The 18,066-nt window shown below is 42.9% G+C and overlaps 2 protein-coding genes across 3 annotated transcripts in view; one reads left to right on the top strand and one right to left on the bottom strand.

Annotated features, from left to right (window-relative positions):
* Positions 1-2,453: 2,453 nt before the first annotated feature.
* LOC139694441 (uncharacterized) lies at positions 2,454-17,887 on the top strand. Its single transcript, XM_071593029.1, has 9 exons — positions 2,454-2,850; positions 6,094-6,240; positions 7,204-8,793; positions 9,414-10,105; positions 10,845-11,106; positions 11,532-11,616; positions 12,313-12,448; positions 13,710-13,839; positions 14,895-17,887. Exons 1-9 carry the CDS (start codon positions 2,539-2,541, stop codon positions 17,634-17,636), a joined length of 6,096 nt encoding a protein of 2,031 aa, XP_071449130.1. The 5' UTR covers positions 2,454-2,538; the 3' UTR covers positions 17,637-17,887.
* Positions 11,518-18,066, bottom strand: part of LOC139694442 (probable RNA methyltransferase CG11342) — a 20,322-nt gene continuing 13,773 nt past the window's right edge. Inside the window, exon 3 of one of the 2 annotated variants that reach the window (XM_071593032.1) lies at positions 11,518-11,673. In XM_071593032.1, the coding sequence (XP_071449133.1) occupies positions 11,643-11,673 (31 nt within the window). In that variant the 3' untranslated portion in view covers positions 11,518-11,642. The remainder of the gene's footprint in view (positions 11,674-18,066) is intronic. The other variant, XM_071593031.1, reaches the window with a different exon arrangement.

The following is an 18,066-nucleotide window of genomic DNA, read 5'->3' as shown; positions in this document are numbered from 1 at the left end:
CGGCAGCGGGAGTTGCAGGCAGTCGATTGGTGCGGCGAGTCGGAGATCTAACGGTGGGCAACCCCTCCCCCTCCTGTTCGGTATAATTATCAATTTTCTTTATTGTTGTCGCCTGCAACCTCGGTGGCTGCCGCCGCGCGTCCTCACTTTCCCTCTTCTGGTGAAGGAGAAAGGGAAGGGGAGAGAGAAAAAAATATATTCGAAAGGTCGTATTTCGTGCGGCGGGCGCGATTCCTCCGCGGCGACCCGGTCCCCACGCAGGTCACGTGAGCGAGAGAGACTCCCTCCCACTCTACGGGGGCCCCCCTCGCCTCGCTTGAGGGAGGGCGGCAGCGGTGGCGGCGGCCATCCGGTGTGTTGAAGCGCTTGCGTGCCGCGGGGAGATAGCGCGCGCCCCAGAGCAGAGAGAAAAGACGTTGCGCAGTCGAGGAGAGAGATTGCCGCGGGAACGACGACGGGACCTCACGTGGAGCGAGGAGGTTTGGATAAGGAGGTGAGTCGAGGCGGGCGGAGGCGTATGCCGCTACTACCGCGACGTCGTCCGCATGTCTTTCGGCGACTTAGTCATTAGTTTGTTAAAAGGCGCGAAACCTTCCGGATGCCCTCGTGGAGACAACCTTTGGCTTCTGGCTCCCTACATCTGTCTTCTTTCCTCCCTCCCTTTTGAGCATTCTCGTTTTTCGGTCGCGTTTCGTGAGCTCACGAGTCCTGAACGGAAAGAGGGAGATGAAGTAGAGAGAGAGAGAGAGTCCTTGCAACCAGAAGAGGAAGGGTCTCTCGTTCCTACCTTTTCTTCGTCCTCCTTCCAACATCCCCACCTGCCCTCCATCCTCTCTCACACCCCACGGCGCATGGGGAGCACTAGGGACCCAGCTTGGAAGGGGGGGGGGCAGAGGGGAGAGGGAAAGTAGGGGAAGGATAAAGCCCGCGTGAATGCGAACATGAGAGGAGGTTCTCTCTCTTCGTCCCTCATCACCCTTTCCGTGGGAGTGCCCCTGCTTTCTTCCTTCCTGCCCACGAGGTGTAAAGGTGACGGCGGAGGAGGCAGCAGCATCTGAGGACCTTCAAAATTTCCGACACTGTTCCTCTCCTCCCACAAGGTCTGCATCGCGATCCCTCCCTCCAAAACTGTTGTTTTCACGTTGCCCAGATGGGAGCTATGCTTTTCGCTTTCCTTCTTACTCGCCAAGAGCAAAGGAGCAGCGTGTGTCGCCCTCGTCTATCTCTTGGAGGAATCCGTCCCCTTCTTCATCTGCTGCTGTCCCCCTGCCCGCCCCCGGCTTGTCGTCCGCCCTGCCTGCCTCCGCTCTCCCTCCGGTCCCCTTATGCTGGCCACACGGTCCCCCGCCCCCGAGAGTTACCCTCCCCTCACTTGCTCCCCGGGGTCCCCTCCTCTTACTCCTCCAGCAGTTCCAACCGCCCCTCATGAGTCCACCACCCCTCTTCGCGTCGTCCCTCGGAGCCCCTCCCCTCCATCTCACTCCTGCTCGCTCCGGCCCCTCGCGCCCCCTCCCCTACACTACCTCCTCCTCCACCCGTTTACACCGACCGCTCCACTCTTCTTTCGCCCTCTCTCAGCACAGTGGATTCGCCGAGTGGTGACGGCGACTCTAGGGAGAAACGGTCTTTGATTCGCAGAAGCGGTGGCCGCAGCGGCGTCGTGGTGGTGGTGCTGAGCGGCGGCCGCAGCTGGAAGGTGGCTGCGGCGTCATCATGTCCGCTTCTGACGAGGACGACGAGGCGATGGCCGGCGTAGGAGTGGACGAGGGCGTCTTCCCAGCCACGGACGACGAGGAGGAGGAAGAGGAGAGTGGAGGCGAGGAAGAGGAGGAGGAAGACGATGCGCTGGTGGTGGACGAGGACGCGGCGGTGCAGTCGGACGGGGAGGTGGGGGTCGGCGGTGGCGTCGGCGTCGCCAGGGTGGGTGGTGCCACTGCGCCGGCGGCGCCGGCCATGGCGAAGGCGGCCATTATGGTGGGCGGTGGGGTGATGACCGGCGGGGGGAGCAGCAGCGGAGACGAGGAGGCGGGCGGAGCGGGTGAGGGGAACTGGCTGCCGCAGTGCAAGATAAAGCGCAATTACATCTGCCACTGCAACTACTTCACGCAAAACCCGAGACTGTACCTTTATCACTTGAGGGACGTCCACGGGGAGAGGATTAGGGTCTACGAGTGCCCCAACTGCCTTTACGCTTCGAAGCACAGCCAGAAACTGCAGAGGCACATCCACATGGTGCACGTCGTCGGAAGTACCAAAGGCAACAACAGCACCAGCGCCAACAGCCACGCCAAGGCGTCGGCCTCCGCGAGGAAGGGAGGTGGTTCGGCCGAGAAGAGGCGGTCGGGAGTTGGGGTGGGGGGAGCGGTGGGAGCGGCGGCGGTTGGAATGGTGTCGGCAGCGGCTGTGGTCGACGCAGAGGAGGAGGGGGCGGAGATGGTCGGCGAGGGGCCGGCGGGGGCCGGGTTCGGGACTCAGTCGCCTTCCGCCACCTTTCGCTGCTCCGCGTGCTCGTTTTCGAGCCGCAGCCGGTCCCTGGTGATGCGGCATGAACACATAGCACACGTTCTGAAAAAGCGATTCTTTCGCTGCGGTAAATGCTCCTACGCCACCCATGTGAAAGCTAGGTATACTAAACACGTGAAATACCACTCCATGCCCATGATTAAGTGCGAAAGATGTGACTTCCGGACGCCTTATAAGTGGAACTTGGACCGTCATTGTAAGAACCATTCAAGCGATCCATCAGCGAACGTGCCCGGAGCTTTCAGATGCCCCATTTGTGACTTCTCGGCCGATATCAAGCAGTCTCTGACGGTCCATGTGCAAAACCACCATCTTTCTCCCGAGCAGGTGAGTTATTACCACTCTTCTTACTTGGATATTTTTTGTGCATGCAATCACATTAATGCGTTGCAAGGGTATTTAAAAATGAGGTACGAGTGTAGTAGGCGTTATTTTTGTGGTGGTTCTATTATTGTACTCCCCCAAGTGTTGGAGATTCTGTCTTAACTGTTGTAGACCCGAACACTCACAGTCGATGTATACTGTTTAACTATTCATACATGAATGTGTTAAAATTCATGAAAACGCCGTGACGAATGCTAACATGCTTTGCGGAGTGCTTTGGTGAGTCATCGCAGACAGTTTTGGGAGATTTTCTAACGTATGTACAATGCCCTCGAAGTCAATTTAAGTACTCGGTTTGGTCGATTTTATTGGTATTCACTCATACCTGTAACAACTGTTAAATTCCTTACTTGCGAGTATCCGCGGACGTCGTATGTTCTGTATATTAAATTAAATGCGGTTGGAGAGCTGTGCGGGGTAGTCCGCACTGTGCAAACAATAGGGCGAGAATGCTCTCTTAAAAAATTGCCTATGGTTTACCACTATTATTTGCTAAGAATATAAAAGTAGGCGTTCCCTTAGTGTTGCTTATCAAATGGTCAGCACGAATTTCCGATACGCGGACGGTGATCAAGCACTAGTGATATGCTCTCCTGGTGTGTGGTGTTGTGTGGTTTTCATGGTTTACATTCAGATAGCCTGTAGGGTTTAATATGTGACATTCTTATTCATGAGGCTATCTTTGAATCGAATTTGGAGATCGGTGTGCTTTCATAGTTTTCGCCCGCACATCGCATTGTATTAGACTTCAAATAAAACGCTCACATGATTGAGCAGTTGTTTTATTAACTTAAATAACCCGTGTACTGATGGCGAGTTATTATCGAAATTCAATTACCGTTTTCCGTCATTTTTATGGGATCATTAGCTACTATTACATCAGCGTGTCCTACACAACGCTCCAAGATCGGAGAAGACTCTTGAATCCTATTTTCGTCCGACTCCAGCCTATTTTGTCGAACATGCTAAAGAATGCGACAGCCGTCTTTCAGTGATCCCTTCCCTTTATTTTTCACAACCTCAGCTGCTCATACGTTACGTGCAAAATGTTACTGTTGAATTAATATCTAAAACCGCTCTTGCGATGAAAGAAGATTGGAGAAACTCGCTATTTGGGGATTATATTTTCGCATTTCGTAATGTATTAGGTAACTACTGTAGCATTACTTTCTGTGAGTTAACATCCACTCTGAAATTCCATACTGCAGGTCATGTGTTGATGTCAAACGTTGTTTACATGGTTACTTCTTAAAGGTCGAAGATGCTCAACTCGCCACAGCGATATTATAGGTTAGCATTGCGTCAGACGATTTTGAAGTTAATTCTCGTATTATTAAATGCAATACACGTTGGTTTCTCGCAGATTATAATTAAGTTCCTACTTCAATGATGCCGGCTTGCCTAGATGTCGATACTTAGTACCAGTCTACAATGAACGGGGGTTCTTCCTCAGGGACGTGTGAAACCTAAACAAAGCTTACGTGAGATGTTCGATAAAAGATTACTTTTAAGTCAATTGATTCATTAGAGAGTGATATTGACCGACAGATTATCAATCAATAAAAAAATGGAGACAACCAGATACCGAATTAATATTTGTAATTAATGGGCAATTAGCGACACCTTCTGTAAATACAACTCTTGTTTGACATTGAACAAACTCCTGCTTTAATATCTCCGAACAATGAAGTCAATTCCGGTCGTTTTTGTATATAGGATGGATGAAGGCATGTAATTGAACCATATGATCCTAGCCCGAATTAACCGCTTCATCTCTACTACTACACAATAGTTTGAATTGCAAATAGTATGCATTCATATCAAAGAGAAATGTAATGTAGCAGTTGTCCTAGACAAAAGAATTGCTGCACAAAAATCAAGTAATATCCCTCTCGTTAACATGTAAATAAGTTATTGCTAGTTGTCCACTGGGAGTAAAATCTTGGAAGAGATTTTGTTGCACCTCTATGGAGACATTGCCTTCTAGATAGTACCCGATTCATGTAAGATACCAACCCATGGGGATCAGATGAGGAATTCTCAAAATTCGTGCTACTTTTATTCAGATTGAATTGAACTAAGAGTGAAACTACTCTTATTGCCTAATTAACATTTTATTCACCAACCATTGATTTGGTTTATTATCACCATTTACAGTATCAAATTAGCCATTCTATTGATAACTTTTTTAATGTGATCCTAGTACAAAGATGTATAGAGCAGAGCTATTGACCATTAATAGAACTAGTTCCAAGGTAGCATATCAAATGTATATTTATTTTCCACTAAATAATTTACAAAAGAAATAATTGTTAAATTGTGAAAGGGGTTTTCCCCCTACCTGTTCTTATCCAACAGCAAAGGGTGTAGGAAGCTTAAAGTTGACCTCTGCTGAGGGGATATCTATTTTCCAGAGAGTATGATGATCATTTTAAAGGCTGAGTGATATCTGGAAAAAATCTCATTCTGAAGGTTCCTTTGTTTTGTCTTATTGCTTAATCTGTAGATGATTTTTAAAAATGTAATCAATACATCTCGCCTCATATTTGTTGTATGTCATGTTCAATGTGTGAATTTCACATGCTGTTAGGCTTTGAAGGCTTACAAGATGAGTCCTACCATCACCTATCAAATCAACCTCTTTAGATTGATGACAGTGGTTACATTAAAGTGTTAATATTCAAATGGCATAGAGGCAATCTGAAAGCTTCTCTTCAGATTTCTGTCAATATCAGAATGGATTGCTTCTTTGGCTAATTCATTGTGAGCAGCATCCCAAACACTGTTCTATTTTTATAAGGTGGAGAGACCCTAACTTATATGTAGAATACTCTGAGGATTATTTAAGATATGATAATAATTAATATTTGGTAAAATTTTGTAGGGTAGATTACATTGATAACATCACTAGGCTGGTTGTGAACTATCACCTATTTTACGAGTATATCTCAACTGAAACATTTAACCATTTTTAACCACTTAACCGTAACCACTACCACGTAAAAATTCTGCCCTGTCGTAGTTTGTGGTAAAATCGTGAGGTGGTGAAATCAGAGGTGATGACCATGGCTATCAGGTCTGATAATCAATTATGTGTAAAGAAATAGTTCACCGTTATGTATGGATCACTGAAAATATGGTAAATTAAAATTTTTGGAAAACTTGACATAATGGGTATGATTGTAGGTGCAAGCTCGTGCTGCTCGTCGAAGGAACAAAGTTGGAGCCAGTGACTCAGCAGAAGCTGAGGCAGCAGCAATATCTGCAGGAGGAACCATAGACAGCGAGGAAATGGAGCTGTTGCGAATGGAAAGGGAAGAGAATTATTACCAGGTAATTTGCAACTTTTTCTTTTCTATTAAAAAGATTACCTAGGTTGTATTTGCATATGTAAGCATCATCAAAGGCAGCATTGCAATGGACAATGTAGTGTGTCCATGATGGTAGATATTTCATTGAAGCTAATTCAAAACAGTGGCATGAATATTTTCATGAAAACTAAGAAGTATGGATAAAATTAAATTTACTTTTCATCTACGAACATATTATCAAAAAAAAGAAGGATCAAGTCATTCCGCACGTCAGAAGTTATGAACTAAAAGTTCTGTTTTAATGACAGATAACTGAAAGCCTGATCAAAATACCTGCTGGTATTTGTTTAAAATATTCACTCTTCATTTTACATATTGAAATGCATCTTATTCAAGGATGAAATTAAAAGTACAATACTCACTGTTTGACTTGTCAAATTCAGGCTTTTATTGTAATTTAACTGAAAAAATAGGTTATTTTGAGATTCCAATATTTATAGCTTTGACTTGTGTTCTATTTATGTTCAGGTTATGTCCTGGACAGGTTTCACAACATCCGTCTTTTATATCCAGGAAAGCCATTTCAATTAACAATAGGGGATTCAGTGATATATTTTGCATAATAACTCTAAAATAATATATGTACAAAAAATGTATAATATATGTATTCAACGAAAAGAAAAATAATTTTTTTTACCACGATAAATAGTGTGTTCAATATTGTTTTATCTACTTGCATAATTGTGGTGCTTATTTATTGCTGATTTTCCTCAAATTGTTTTATCCTGAAATATTACTTATTTCCATTCATAATTTTCACTGTTGGGACCTTGTATTATGAGGAGTCAATTAGATAATGCCAAACATGTTCAGTTCATGTATTCAGCACCTGTAACATATGATCCATAGTAAATCATCAAAAGCTTTAGATTTAAACATGTGGGTTTATTTTTTTGAGCTGAACCATTTATGATTTTATTTTCAGGGTGGCACCTTTGGCCGACTATCTTTGGATAGCAGTCACCCTTCTCGTCTACAAACATCTGAAGAACCTGCAAGGGTCTCAACACCTTCCTCTGGAGGAGCAAATAAACTAAAAGTGACCATAAAGAAGATGCGTGGGCCCAGTGCAACTCAGGAACAGAATGAGAGGCATAATTTTCGCACAGATTTCATCCACCCAGATGACATCATTCAGAAGAATGGTAATGTTTACATCAAGAACCTGAAGTGCAGTTACTGCAGTTTCAAGGCTGTTTGGGAGGGTGATATTTTACGCCATGAGAGCAAAGCACACGGCATAGATCATCCAAAACCAGTACCAAAGTCTGCTTCCACAGCGGGGGGTAAAAAATGTCCACGTCCAGTGCCAAACCTGATTCCGATCCAGGGTAAAGGAGCAACACCCGTCTCTCCTACCGCATCTTCATCCCTTCCTATCTTGCGTATCCCAAACCTCAAGTGTAGGCCTGCGAATGAGGAGTCCTCTGCAACAGTAGATGTTGAAGTGACCATGAGTGACAAGGATATGAATGCCCTCATCAATGCGGAATCATCACGTAACAGTGCCCTGAAGGACTTTGCCTCTCTTATTGGAGATCTACCTGATGACGTGGACAAAACGTCAAGGCCCAGCACACCTCCCAAGAGCTCTGCTGCGGTAGAGAGCCGAGTGGAGGGAGGAGAGGTGGAAGGTACGCCCGAGGCAGTGGCCTCGGAACCCTCCTCCACGAGCATATCCCCACCCACCCCAAGCAAGAAGACCTGTGCTTCGTTTTTCGACCGCCTGAAGGAGAGGTTGCTGGTCGGTGGGGGGGATGGGTTAACGTGTGAGATTTGTGGCCATGAGTCCAAGTGCCTGTCAGAGAAGGCTCGTCACCAGAAGCTGCATGACTCGACACCTGAGGGGTCGCACGTTGAGGAGAGCACGACTCCCAATGCCACTCCGGGGAAGAAGGGTCGAATGATGACCGGAGGAAATGCCCTGATGGCTCTATCATCCACTAGGTGCCAGCACTGTCGACAGAGGTGCAAGACCAGTGCAGATCTGATGGTCCATTTGCAGTCATGTCTGAGTTCTTTGAAGGATGAGAAGGGAGAGGAAGAGGAGGAGGAGGATGAGGAGGGAGGCGAGAGAAAGAAAGCAGTGCAGACCACAGAGGGGGAGGAGAGAGAGAATTTGGCAAAATTAAAGAGTGAGGCTGCCGCCAAAGAGGCCATGAAGCAGGCCATGAAAGATGCCATGGAGGAGGGGGATGATGGAGAGGAGGGAGAGGACCCGGAAGAAGGTGAGGATGGGGAGCCACACCCAATGGAGAACAAAGTCTTTGTTTGGAACAACTGTGCGCAAACTGGAGGAGACAGCTCCACAAGTGGGGCGCAGGGCACACAGGCTTCATCAGCTTCAGATGGAGAGGGAGGTGGTCTCCAGAGTGGAGAAGATGGTGGTGGCAACTATGCGGAGGATGGTGAAGGATTGGTTGGGGTGGAGACAGCTCCTGGTATTGGAGCTATCACTGGTCGTGGTGGATATGAAGGTGAAATCAGCCCAGGAGGAAGAGTTACTTTGAAAAAGGTTTGTTTTGCTAAATTTTTATGCTCATTATCCTTAAGAATTTTCATTATGTTAAAAGCCTTTTGGTGAATTTACAAAATCGTTATTAAAAAGTTATCTAATCTCAGAGGCAAGGAAGACTAATAAAAATATTGGGTAGATGAAAATAGGAAAATGACAATGAAAATGCATTGATTGGGCTACAATCATGCATAAATATTTCCATTATAGTTGAAGATATTAACAAATATTTCTGTAATTATTATTTTAAATAAGCTGTGGTTATGCCAAGTGATCTTAGTTTAGCATTTTCATGATAATGGTGATGCTGTGAATGATTTTAGTGGTAACTGTGGCAACAGTAAATGATGAACACAGACTGCTCTCAAAACTAGAAGTGTTCAAATCATTGCACTATGCATAGAACACTGGCCAATAAGTAATCCAGAGGGGTTTTCATTTTATTGAAAAAATGTTAAATGTTTGAGAATATAATAGAAAAGTTATACGTGCACAGTAATTTTATCGCTATGAAATACATATTTATTTAGATGTTTTGAAGCATTAGGGATTATCTCTCCCGATTAATATTTTAAGTGCACAGTAAACAATGACTTAGTAATGTCTCTCTTTTCCACCAGGTGTTCAAATGCCCTCAATGTCCTTTCTGGGCAACCACGGCTTCCCGCTTCCATGTGCATGCAGTTGGTCACCTAAACCGCAAGCCCTTCGAATGCTCTGCTTGTGGTTATCGGTCCAATTGGCGTTGGGACATTACAAAGCACATAAGATTGCGTGCCTCATGGGATGAAGCCCATCGCAACCCACCAGATGGCAGTGATGGATCTGGTCCCAGAGTGCTCATGACAGATGAAACTGGGCGTCGGAACTATTCAAAATACAACCGACACCTGACCCTGGTTAGGGTACATGAAATGATATCCTCTGATCAGGGTGAAAATTTACCATTGTCATCCTCTGTGTCCCCGGGGATTATGGAGAATGGCAAAGTGACCAAATCCATGGTGATGCTTCTGCCGGCACCACCACGGCTCACACCAGCCCCAGTGCAGCCAACGAATGTGGTTGAAGATGGTGATTTAACTCCACCTCTTCTACGACCGCCACCACCTCTTAGGGCAGCAATCTCAACAGCCTCATCGGCTGTGAGGAGGGTGACCTCAAATTTAAATGGTGAATACCAGCAAGTACAGGCAGAAGGAGTCGTGACTCAAGGTGTGAAGAGACCAGCTCCCTCGTCTGAGGGTGGGGCGACTAAGGAGGGTGGAAGCACCAAACGTACTCTTTGGAAATGCAAGAAATGCAATTACAGGTAAGCTGATGAACTTTTGCTCCAAATACCCATGCTATACACTAAGGCCAGGCTTACCCAGGGCTAGACCAAGTCCTGGTTTTTTTAACTCAGGCCTGCTGGTGACCTAACCACCCTTCCATACGCCCCCATGGCTTGTGTGGAAATTAGACTTGTAGAGCAGACTCATAATAATATAAGTTTTGAGAATGTATCACCTTATTTATTTGGTCAATAATTCAACATCTCTGTTGGATCCAGGAATTTTGTAGGCATTATTATTCTATGATTCATTGGTAAGGAATTATTAGTGCCCATTGCAGGGGAAACTGTTCCTTTTCACTCTTTGGTCAACATTTCCTTTTGGTATTTAATTTCCAATTTTGGAATTATGGAAAGAAATGGAATTTCCAATTTTGGAAAGTGTCTTCCTAAATGTGCTCCTATTTCTATTGAGATGTGCAAAGGGGCCTCATTTAGTTTCTCTAAATATGAATTGTGCCTTTTGATCTGAGGTTTCCTTATATGCTGATTGTAAACTAAGTGCAATTTAGTCCTCACTTATAATTTTTTCATTGCTGCTAAATGTTGTTCCCCATCTGTCACTATATGTTTACACCAGTGCTTTTTCAAAAATTCATTGTAGGGTATGATTTTTACATTGCTATGGATCGTTTCCTCAAATTTAAATGAGAAATATGTCTTTTCCTTATTGTTTATCACGCTACAAACTCAAAACTTATTATTTCTTGTGCTTCAGGGATGCTAGTCGAGAATTAATTTTGGCCCATGTGAGGCAGCATTATGCTGCAGCCCAGCAACCTCAACCTTCTCGACCGCTTTCACTGCAACATCAGCCCAAAGCATCAGATAAATCTGAACAAAAGATGGAAACTGAGGAAGGGACTGATCCCATGGACACCAGTGGTGATGAGCCCAGCTTTGTTGGTAGGGGATACGATTCAAGACCCTTTCAATGTGGTCATTGTGGTCGGATATCGAATTGGAAGCATGTCATCCAGGTGAGATTATATAGCTGATTGACTCAAAAACTATTCAGAATTATTTGTGGATATATTGCACATATGGTTGATTGAATGGATAGAGAAATTGTTGTCGTCAAGAGACACCGTGACATGGATGGATGCCTGAAAACCTTTACTGATTATGTATCAATATTTGAACTAATCGGATCGTTCCCCTATTTTTTTCATCCATTGTTAGTAAAATTGACAATAAATTCTTCATGGAAAACAGGCCAGTCTTAAAAAATCACCAATACTTCTTATTAATACTTGGGAAATTTACAACTAAAATATTTAGTTAAGTCTGCCATCTGCAATATAAATGCACTCCTTGAGCTTTGCATGTAGCTGAAATGAGAGCTATTTATAAGATATTACAACATATATAACATAATCGAGAATATTATTCTATTTTTTTTCAGCGACATTGTCGTCTTAAGCATGGAGGTGTCATTTCGGTGATTGAGCAGGCAAATTATACAGAAGAGGAGCATCTTGATCCATCATGTAAGTTTTTAAGTGAATCTCTCGGCTCAGAATAGTGGTATTTGGTAGTCTACTAGCCTGAAAACATAAGGGAAAATGGGTTTAGAAAACTAAGAACACAAGAAAAATACTACAGAAATACCCTAAATATTCTATTTGCAACTTTTATGTGGTGAAATATAAATGCATTATTGATGCAATTATTCCAAAATGTTACTCAACTAGTCTCATAGATAGTAAGGGTCAATGCACACTGAAAAATAGATGTAAATGAGGTCTAAATGTAGGCTTGCACTTATTTTTCACCAAACTATGGGAAATAAACTTGACAGTCTAATTCCTTGAATGTATACAACCTTTGTAGTGACATTAAAAATGTATTTAATAAATGAAATGTCATTAAAGTTTAGGTATTGTTCAGGCTGCAATAAATATATGTTTCCTTGAACTTTTTCTTAAACTTGCAAATCATAAGACCTTATCTATCCAAAACACTTTTTTCCCCCTAGGAGTAGGTGCATTTAGGTTATCCAGTGATTTTACATGCATAGTTGTGAAAATAATTTTAAATTGCTCCTAATTGTTGAGTATTCATTGAAATCATGACAATTAAGTCAATTATTTTCTAAAAAAATTAGTTTTAAATTACTATTATCTTAAAGCTAGTAATCATTTACTCTTGTCAATTATTTATGCTGTTTTTTCTTTCATTTATAGCTTCTTGGAAGTGTGAAAAGTGTCCTTACCGAACTACTGATCTTGTGCAGTTGCAAACACATGCCACCTATCATATTCAGAGGCCTGGTGCAAACTTCAAGTGCAACTTCTGCTCTTATTATGTATTCGAGAAGATGTATGTGTTTCCTTTCATAATTTTTATCTGGCCTATAATATGATAAATTAATTTTCTGAGAATGCATGCCTTTAAAATGAGACATCTGATCTGTTGGTTCCTCAGCTTAACTATCAGTATAAGAACTAATTTTATGAATTTCCCACCCACTTTCCTCTCTCCATTTCTTCCTGTGCCTTTTTTTACAATTTCCTTCTAATACGCATTGGAAATCACTATATATCTAATATACCCCTCTTCTATTCAATTCCCATCCCAACTCTCCATCCACCACATGCACCCGAGTAATAGATAGATCTCCTATCCCTCCAATATACTCCTATTTACTGCATTGCATTGATTAATTCTACCCAGTTTACTGTATTGAATGCCTTCTAAAAAGCAAAATAAAAAAATGTCATGATTGAATCCTATTCTCCTCTCAATTAGTGACCTCATTACTGCTATGGCATCATGAGTGCCTCTCCCTTTTCTGAATCCAAACTGATATTCCCTTAAGTATTCCTTTGCTTTTCTTTGTGATTTGTAAAATTTGTGATAATGCACTCATGAAATCGTTGTAGTGTTTAATTAATTATGTATTATTATTACTGATGGGGTGACTTTATTAAAAGTACCTGAATTAATTGTAACAATTACTTTGTTGGTATATTATGCTTAGAATTATTATCTTTAAAAAAATGTAATTGTCACTGGTAACCTTCTTATGGCTTTCAGAAAGTAATTTCTGCATTTAAATAATTGCTACTTATTTATTTCAATCTTGGTAATACATTTTAAATTTAGTTTTGGTGCATTTTTTCCTCATTTTGGAGATGAAGCTCAATTGATGTTAGAAGCTGGAAGTTTAAAAACCAGCATTCTCCCAGCCCACAAAGTACTATAACCAGTAAAATGCTACTAAATTATACTTAATTTTTTAATCTGTACATACATGTGACTTTATTCATAAGAATCAACATTTAAATTTATTAACTTATATTAATATAATAATGTAGAAACAGTACAAATAGCAATGCCTCTTCACATTGCAGTCATCACCTAGGCCAATTTTCCAAATTTTACCTAAAGTAATCCTAATGCAACTATTTACTTTCAAAAATGTAATTGATACTTGGCTTACAGTATTCTAGGTTGCATGTCAATTAATTATAAATTTTTGCATGTAAGTTCTGGGAAAGTTGGTTAGTCGTCATTACTAGATTCTTAAAATTATAAATTTTGACAGAATGAAGTAAAATGAGTGATTTATGTTCCACAGACATCTAATAGGGCACACGAGACTTCATACTGCCAATATACCAGTAAAGCCATCAATTCCAGTGGATAATACAGAACAAATCCAGGAATCACCAAAGGGAGAAATGAAGAAACCTGAGGGAAATGAGGGCGTATGTATTCTTAATACTATGAGCACATAGTTAGACATACATACCACTTTTTGCCTATTTTAAATTAGTTCATGGCTGTTGCAAGAGCTTATAGCTTTTAGCATTTCAAAGAATTAAGAACTTCATTTACAGTTCATACATTTTTATCAGTAATTTAATTGTGTGAATAACTGATATTTTGAAGTAATATGCTTGTAGGCTACATGTTCACTCTTTGGAATTTTGATCCACTATTGTGATTCAAATGTTATTTTTGACTTTTCTATTGAAATACTTGACTGCTGTGCTCTAATTAGCTTGAGAAAAAAATTAGCAAGGCTAACTGAACCATACAGATGTGAAATGTAAGCGATGAGCTCCTAAAAATAAACTTCATCTCTAACAGCACAACTTAGGGATGATCCTTTAATTGGGGCATGTGAAATCCCAAAATCGAGTTCCTAAATGACAGCTGAGTGGTTCATTATGATGACCCTAGAGCAATAAAAATTGTATGTATTTGAGAATATTCATGTTTCAATTGGGAAAAGCCTGGCAGTTTTGTAGTGAAAAAGCATAATGAGGTTTTGTTAACTACAAAACCCACAGTTTTCTCAATTGTGAAAGCCTGGCAAAAAAGTGTTTCTCGGGAAAAAAGCGTTAGGAAATGATTAATAATGAACTCAATTATAGGAAAAGAAAAAAGTATTTGTTTGAAAAATTAATTGAATACTTTTATTATCATAAGTTATGTCTTCAATTTTTATGTCAGTCACATTTGCAATTTTGATGGCAGACTGGGTTGTTTAATGTCATTTTAAAGTTCATTTTAATCCATCAACAATTGATTGCAAGCATTGATATTAGAATTCCGCAGTAGTATATACTCAGTACAATCAGCCAGCAAACAAAGGTCTGTAGTTCAGTTCCTTGTATAGGTGAACATTATTAATCTTCAGTAATCAACTAGGTATTTATTATTAAATTTCTTTCTTTGTAGTGAAAATTATGTTCTCACTGGATCATTTTTGCAGCTTATACAGTTTTTCATGTACTTTTCCTTTGCATATTTTCAGAGTAAAAGATACAGCTGCGTTGGCTGCCCGTATGTCAGTGACAGCAAAAGCCAGTTCCTGTATCATAAGCAGTTTCACAGGCCACGAGGAGTGGCACCCTTCAAATGTTCCTTCTGTTCATATAGTGTCTCACGTCGTCACCTCTTGCACCAACATCTCCGTGTCCATGGCGTGTCGGTCCCTGCAAATATGAGGGAAGATGACCTTAGGAGCAATGCTGAAACATTGAAACGACCCACCGTTTCCCGAATCTCACAACCAGTGCTTGACACTAGTCGTCTAAGTGATGTTCCTCTTGTGTGGGTGTCGCGAGCCGGGAAGTTCCAGAAGATGTTCAAATGTCGTTTTTGTCCACATGTGAATGTGCGTAAGATAAATATTCAGGAACATGAGAAGATGCATAAGCAGCGCAAGGCATCTCCTCTGAATCCTCGACAGGGCCAGTCGATTCAAGGCATGGACAGCTCGCAGAACAACAGCCCTAGGGTTGGTGCCAGTCCACACAAGTGCCCCCAGTGTAATTACAGTTGCAACAATGCTGGAGTCCTGTCCGCTCATGCCAAAGTTCATCTAGACTCCTACGGAAAAGTGTATTGCCTCGTGGATGTAAATCGTGCTGATGAAGATCAGATAGCAGAACTGGAAGCTAATTCAATGCTGAGTAGTGTGGACCAATCTGAGTCAGATGCTGGTGGTATTGCCATTGGTGGTGCCAGTGGCATCGTCAGTGGCAATACCAGCAGCAATGTTGGTGGTATACCCCCTGGCATTGGCAATGGAAGTGGTGGAGGACGTGTTAGTCCTGAAGAAGACCTTGCCGAGTGTGCACCTGAAGTTCCTGATGTGCCTGACAGTGCAGTGGAATCATCCGATGGGCGCATTTTACACTTCTGCCCCTCTTGCCCTGCTAGGTTTGTTTTTGAACGAGAACTCGTGATCCACAGGCGTTTCCATGGTATACGACTACCATTTAAGTGTGAAGCATGTTCCTATGCTGCCAGACAGCGTCCTCACCTCTTGGCACACCTCAAAGTCCACACCCGTGAATATCAAGAGAAGAGTGCTGCCCTCATCGCGACCCACACTGTGTCTATCCTCCACCCACGGCCCCACATAGCCACCACACTTCCAAATGACCCCTTGAATGCAGATTCGATGTGGATTGTTGAACCCAAACCGCCATCTCCCCCTATGAACCTGGAAAATTCAATGGATGTGTCCCAAGGTACTGGGGGGGTTACTACTCCCGCGACCCAACCGAATAAACACTACGCCTGTGATCGCTGTCCTGCTCGTTTTTTCAAGAGTGTTGCCCTGCAGTATCACCTCACCCTCCATGGTGGTCCTGGTCCATACCGCTGTAGGACTTGCGATTATGCTGTGAAGACTTACGGTAATCTCGTGAGGCATGAAATGATCCATGGTTCAACGGATACACCAGCAAATCGTAATGCCTCAGTTTCTCACAACCCTCCGGCAGTAGTCCCCCTCTCAGGTACAGATCTGTTCCGCCAGAGGGAAGCAGCTGGGCAGGTAGATAATGTCCCATCCTCTCCCACAACACCCACTCCCTCCCCAATGACTCCATCCACCGTTCCACCAACAGTCGACCCACAGTTTGGCACCCTGATGCATGGGAATCCGGACTTCATATATCCAACGTATTTTAAAAATGGGAAATTAAAAGAAAAACGTTACAAGTGCCATAAGTGCCCATCTGCTTTTGAAAAGCGTGAGCAGTACAAAGTTCACCTTTCCCTGCATGGTTCAAAGCAAAGGTATCGCTGTGATAAGTGTGATTATGCAGTCAAATACTGTGCAAACTATATCCAGCATGTGAGGAAGCACACAAGGTGCGAGGAAGCCCGCATGGCGAGACAACAGCAACACGAGTCAACCAATGGTGTCGTGCAGAGCCAGAGCTTTGAGGCACCCCCAATGCCGACACCCGCCACATCTGCACCCCCTTCGTCTTCCTCCCACTCATCACCATCCCGCCCTGTCAAAAGCATTGCACCGGCAATCCCACCTGCATTGTCAACAGCCGAAAAGCAGCAGGCACTCCTGAGGCGGCTCCGTTTGGAGGCCGTAGGGGCCCAGGAGCGAGAGGAGGAGGAGAGAAGGAAGAGGAATGTGTTCCTCTGCTTGCGTTGTCCGTACAACACGCACCGCAAGGACTCACTGGAGGCACACATGCGACGCCATCCGGGAGCATCAGAATTGAGTGTTGCACCCAGCCCATTTCCTTGTCCCTTCTGTGACTACGCTGCACCACAGTCACACTTCCTCAGGGAGCACATCAAACTCCACTTCAGAGCCACCAAAACTCTACCCAGGCCAGAGGCATATCTCAGTATTGAAAAGGTTGAACTTTGGGAGGGTGAGAACAAGGAGGATGGAAATGTGATTTTCAAGGATACGGGGAAGGAAGGGTTTGAGAGATTCCTACCACCAGATGATGGCTCTGAAATGGAGGAGAGTGGGGATGACTCAGGAAGGACATATGTTGATCCAGAATCGGGTGAGATCATACAAGCGTCAGAAGTATCTTCTGAAAGTAGTGTTTTGGGACAAACAGGTGAGGAAGCTGTGGAGATGAAAGAGGATGATGCAACAGAAACCAAAGGAAAGGATTTAGGGGGTGACTGGACCATAGGGGATATCTTGGATGAGGACGATTCAAGTCGAGATGGCGATGATATGGAAGAAAATAAGGCTATGGAATGCACGTCTGTTATTTAATTGTGATATGTACTTTTCCTACCAGTAAAAGTATAAACTTTTTGGCTTTAAAGCCTGCCAAGTACAATCTGCTGTTTATATATATATTGACTGTCAAACGATTTTTGTTACATTTACATATCTCTATGTGAGCATATTAATTATATAGGGGAAGATTTCTCAGTTATGTGTCCTAAATAATATTTGTAGCTTTGTTTAAAAACCATCACAAGCCTTCATCTTAATAAAAGTTGTGGATGTTGTTTTAAGATCCTATTTAATTTTTTTCCCTTGATATAATGGTTTTGATTCAATTTACCTAGAGGAGCCAAAATGTCTTATTTGGTTTTAATGTTTACATAACATTTTTACTTCTACCTCAGCTCACATCCAAGGTTACCTGCTAATTTTCTTTCCTTACTCTCAGAAAGTTGACTATTGAGTACATGAT

The sequence above is a fragment of the Hetaerina americana genome, unplaced genomic scaffold (genome assembly GCF_022747635.1).
Source record: "Hetaerina americana unplaced genomic scaffold, ioHetAmer1.1.p SCAF_5, whole genome shotgun sequence".
Taxonomy (NCBI): domain Eukaryota; kingdom Metazoa; phylum Arthropoda; class Insecta; order Odonata; family Calopterygidae; genus Hetaerina; species Hetaerina americana.
Note: the sequence above shows the minus strand (reverse complement) of the source record. Positions and strands in the feature narration are given on the sequence as shown.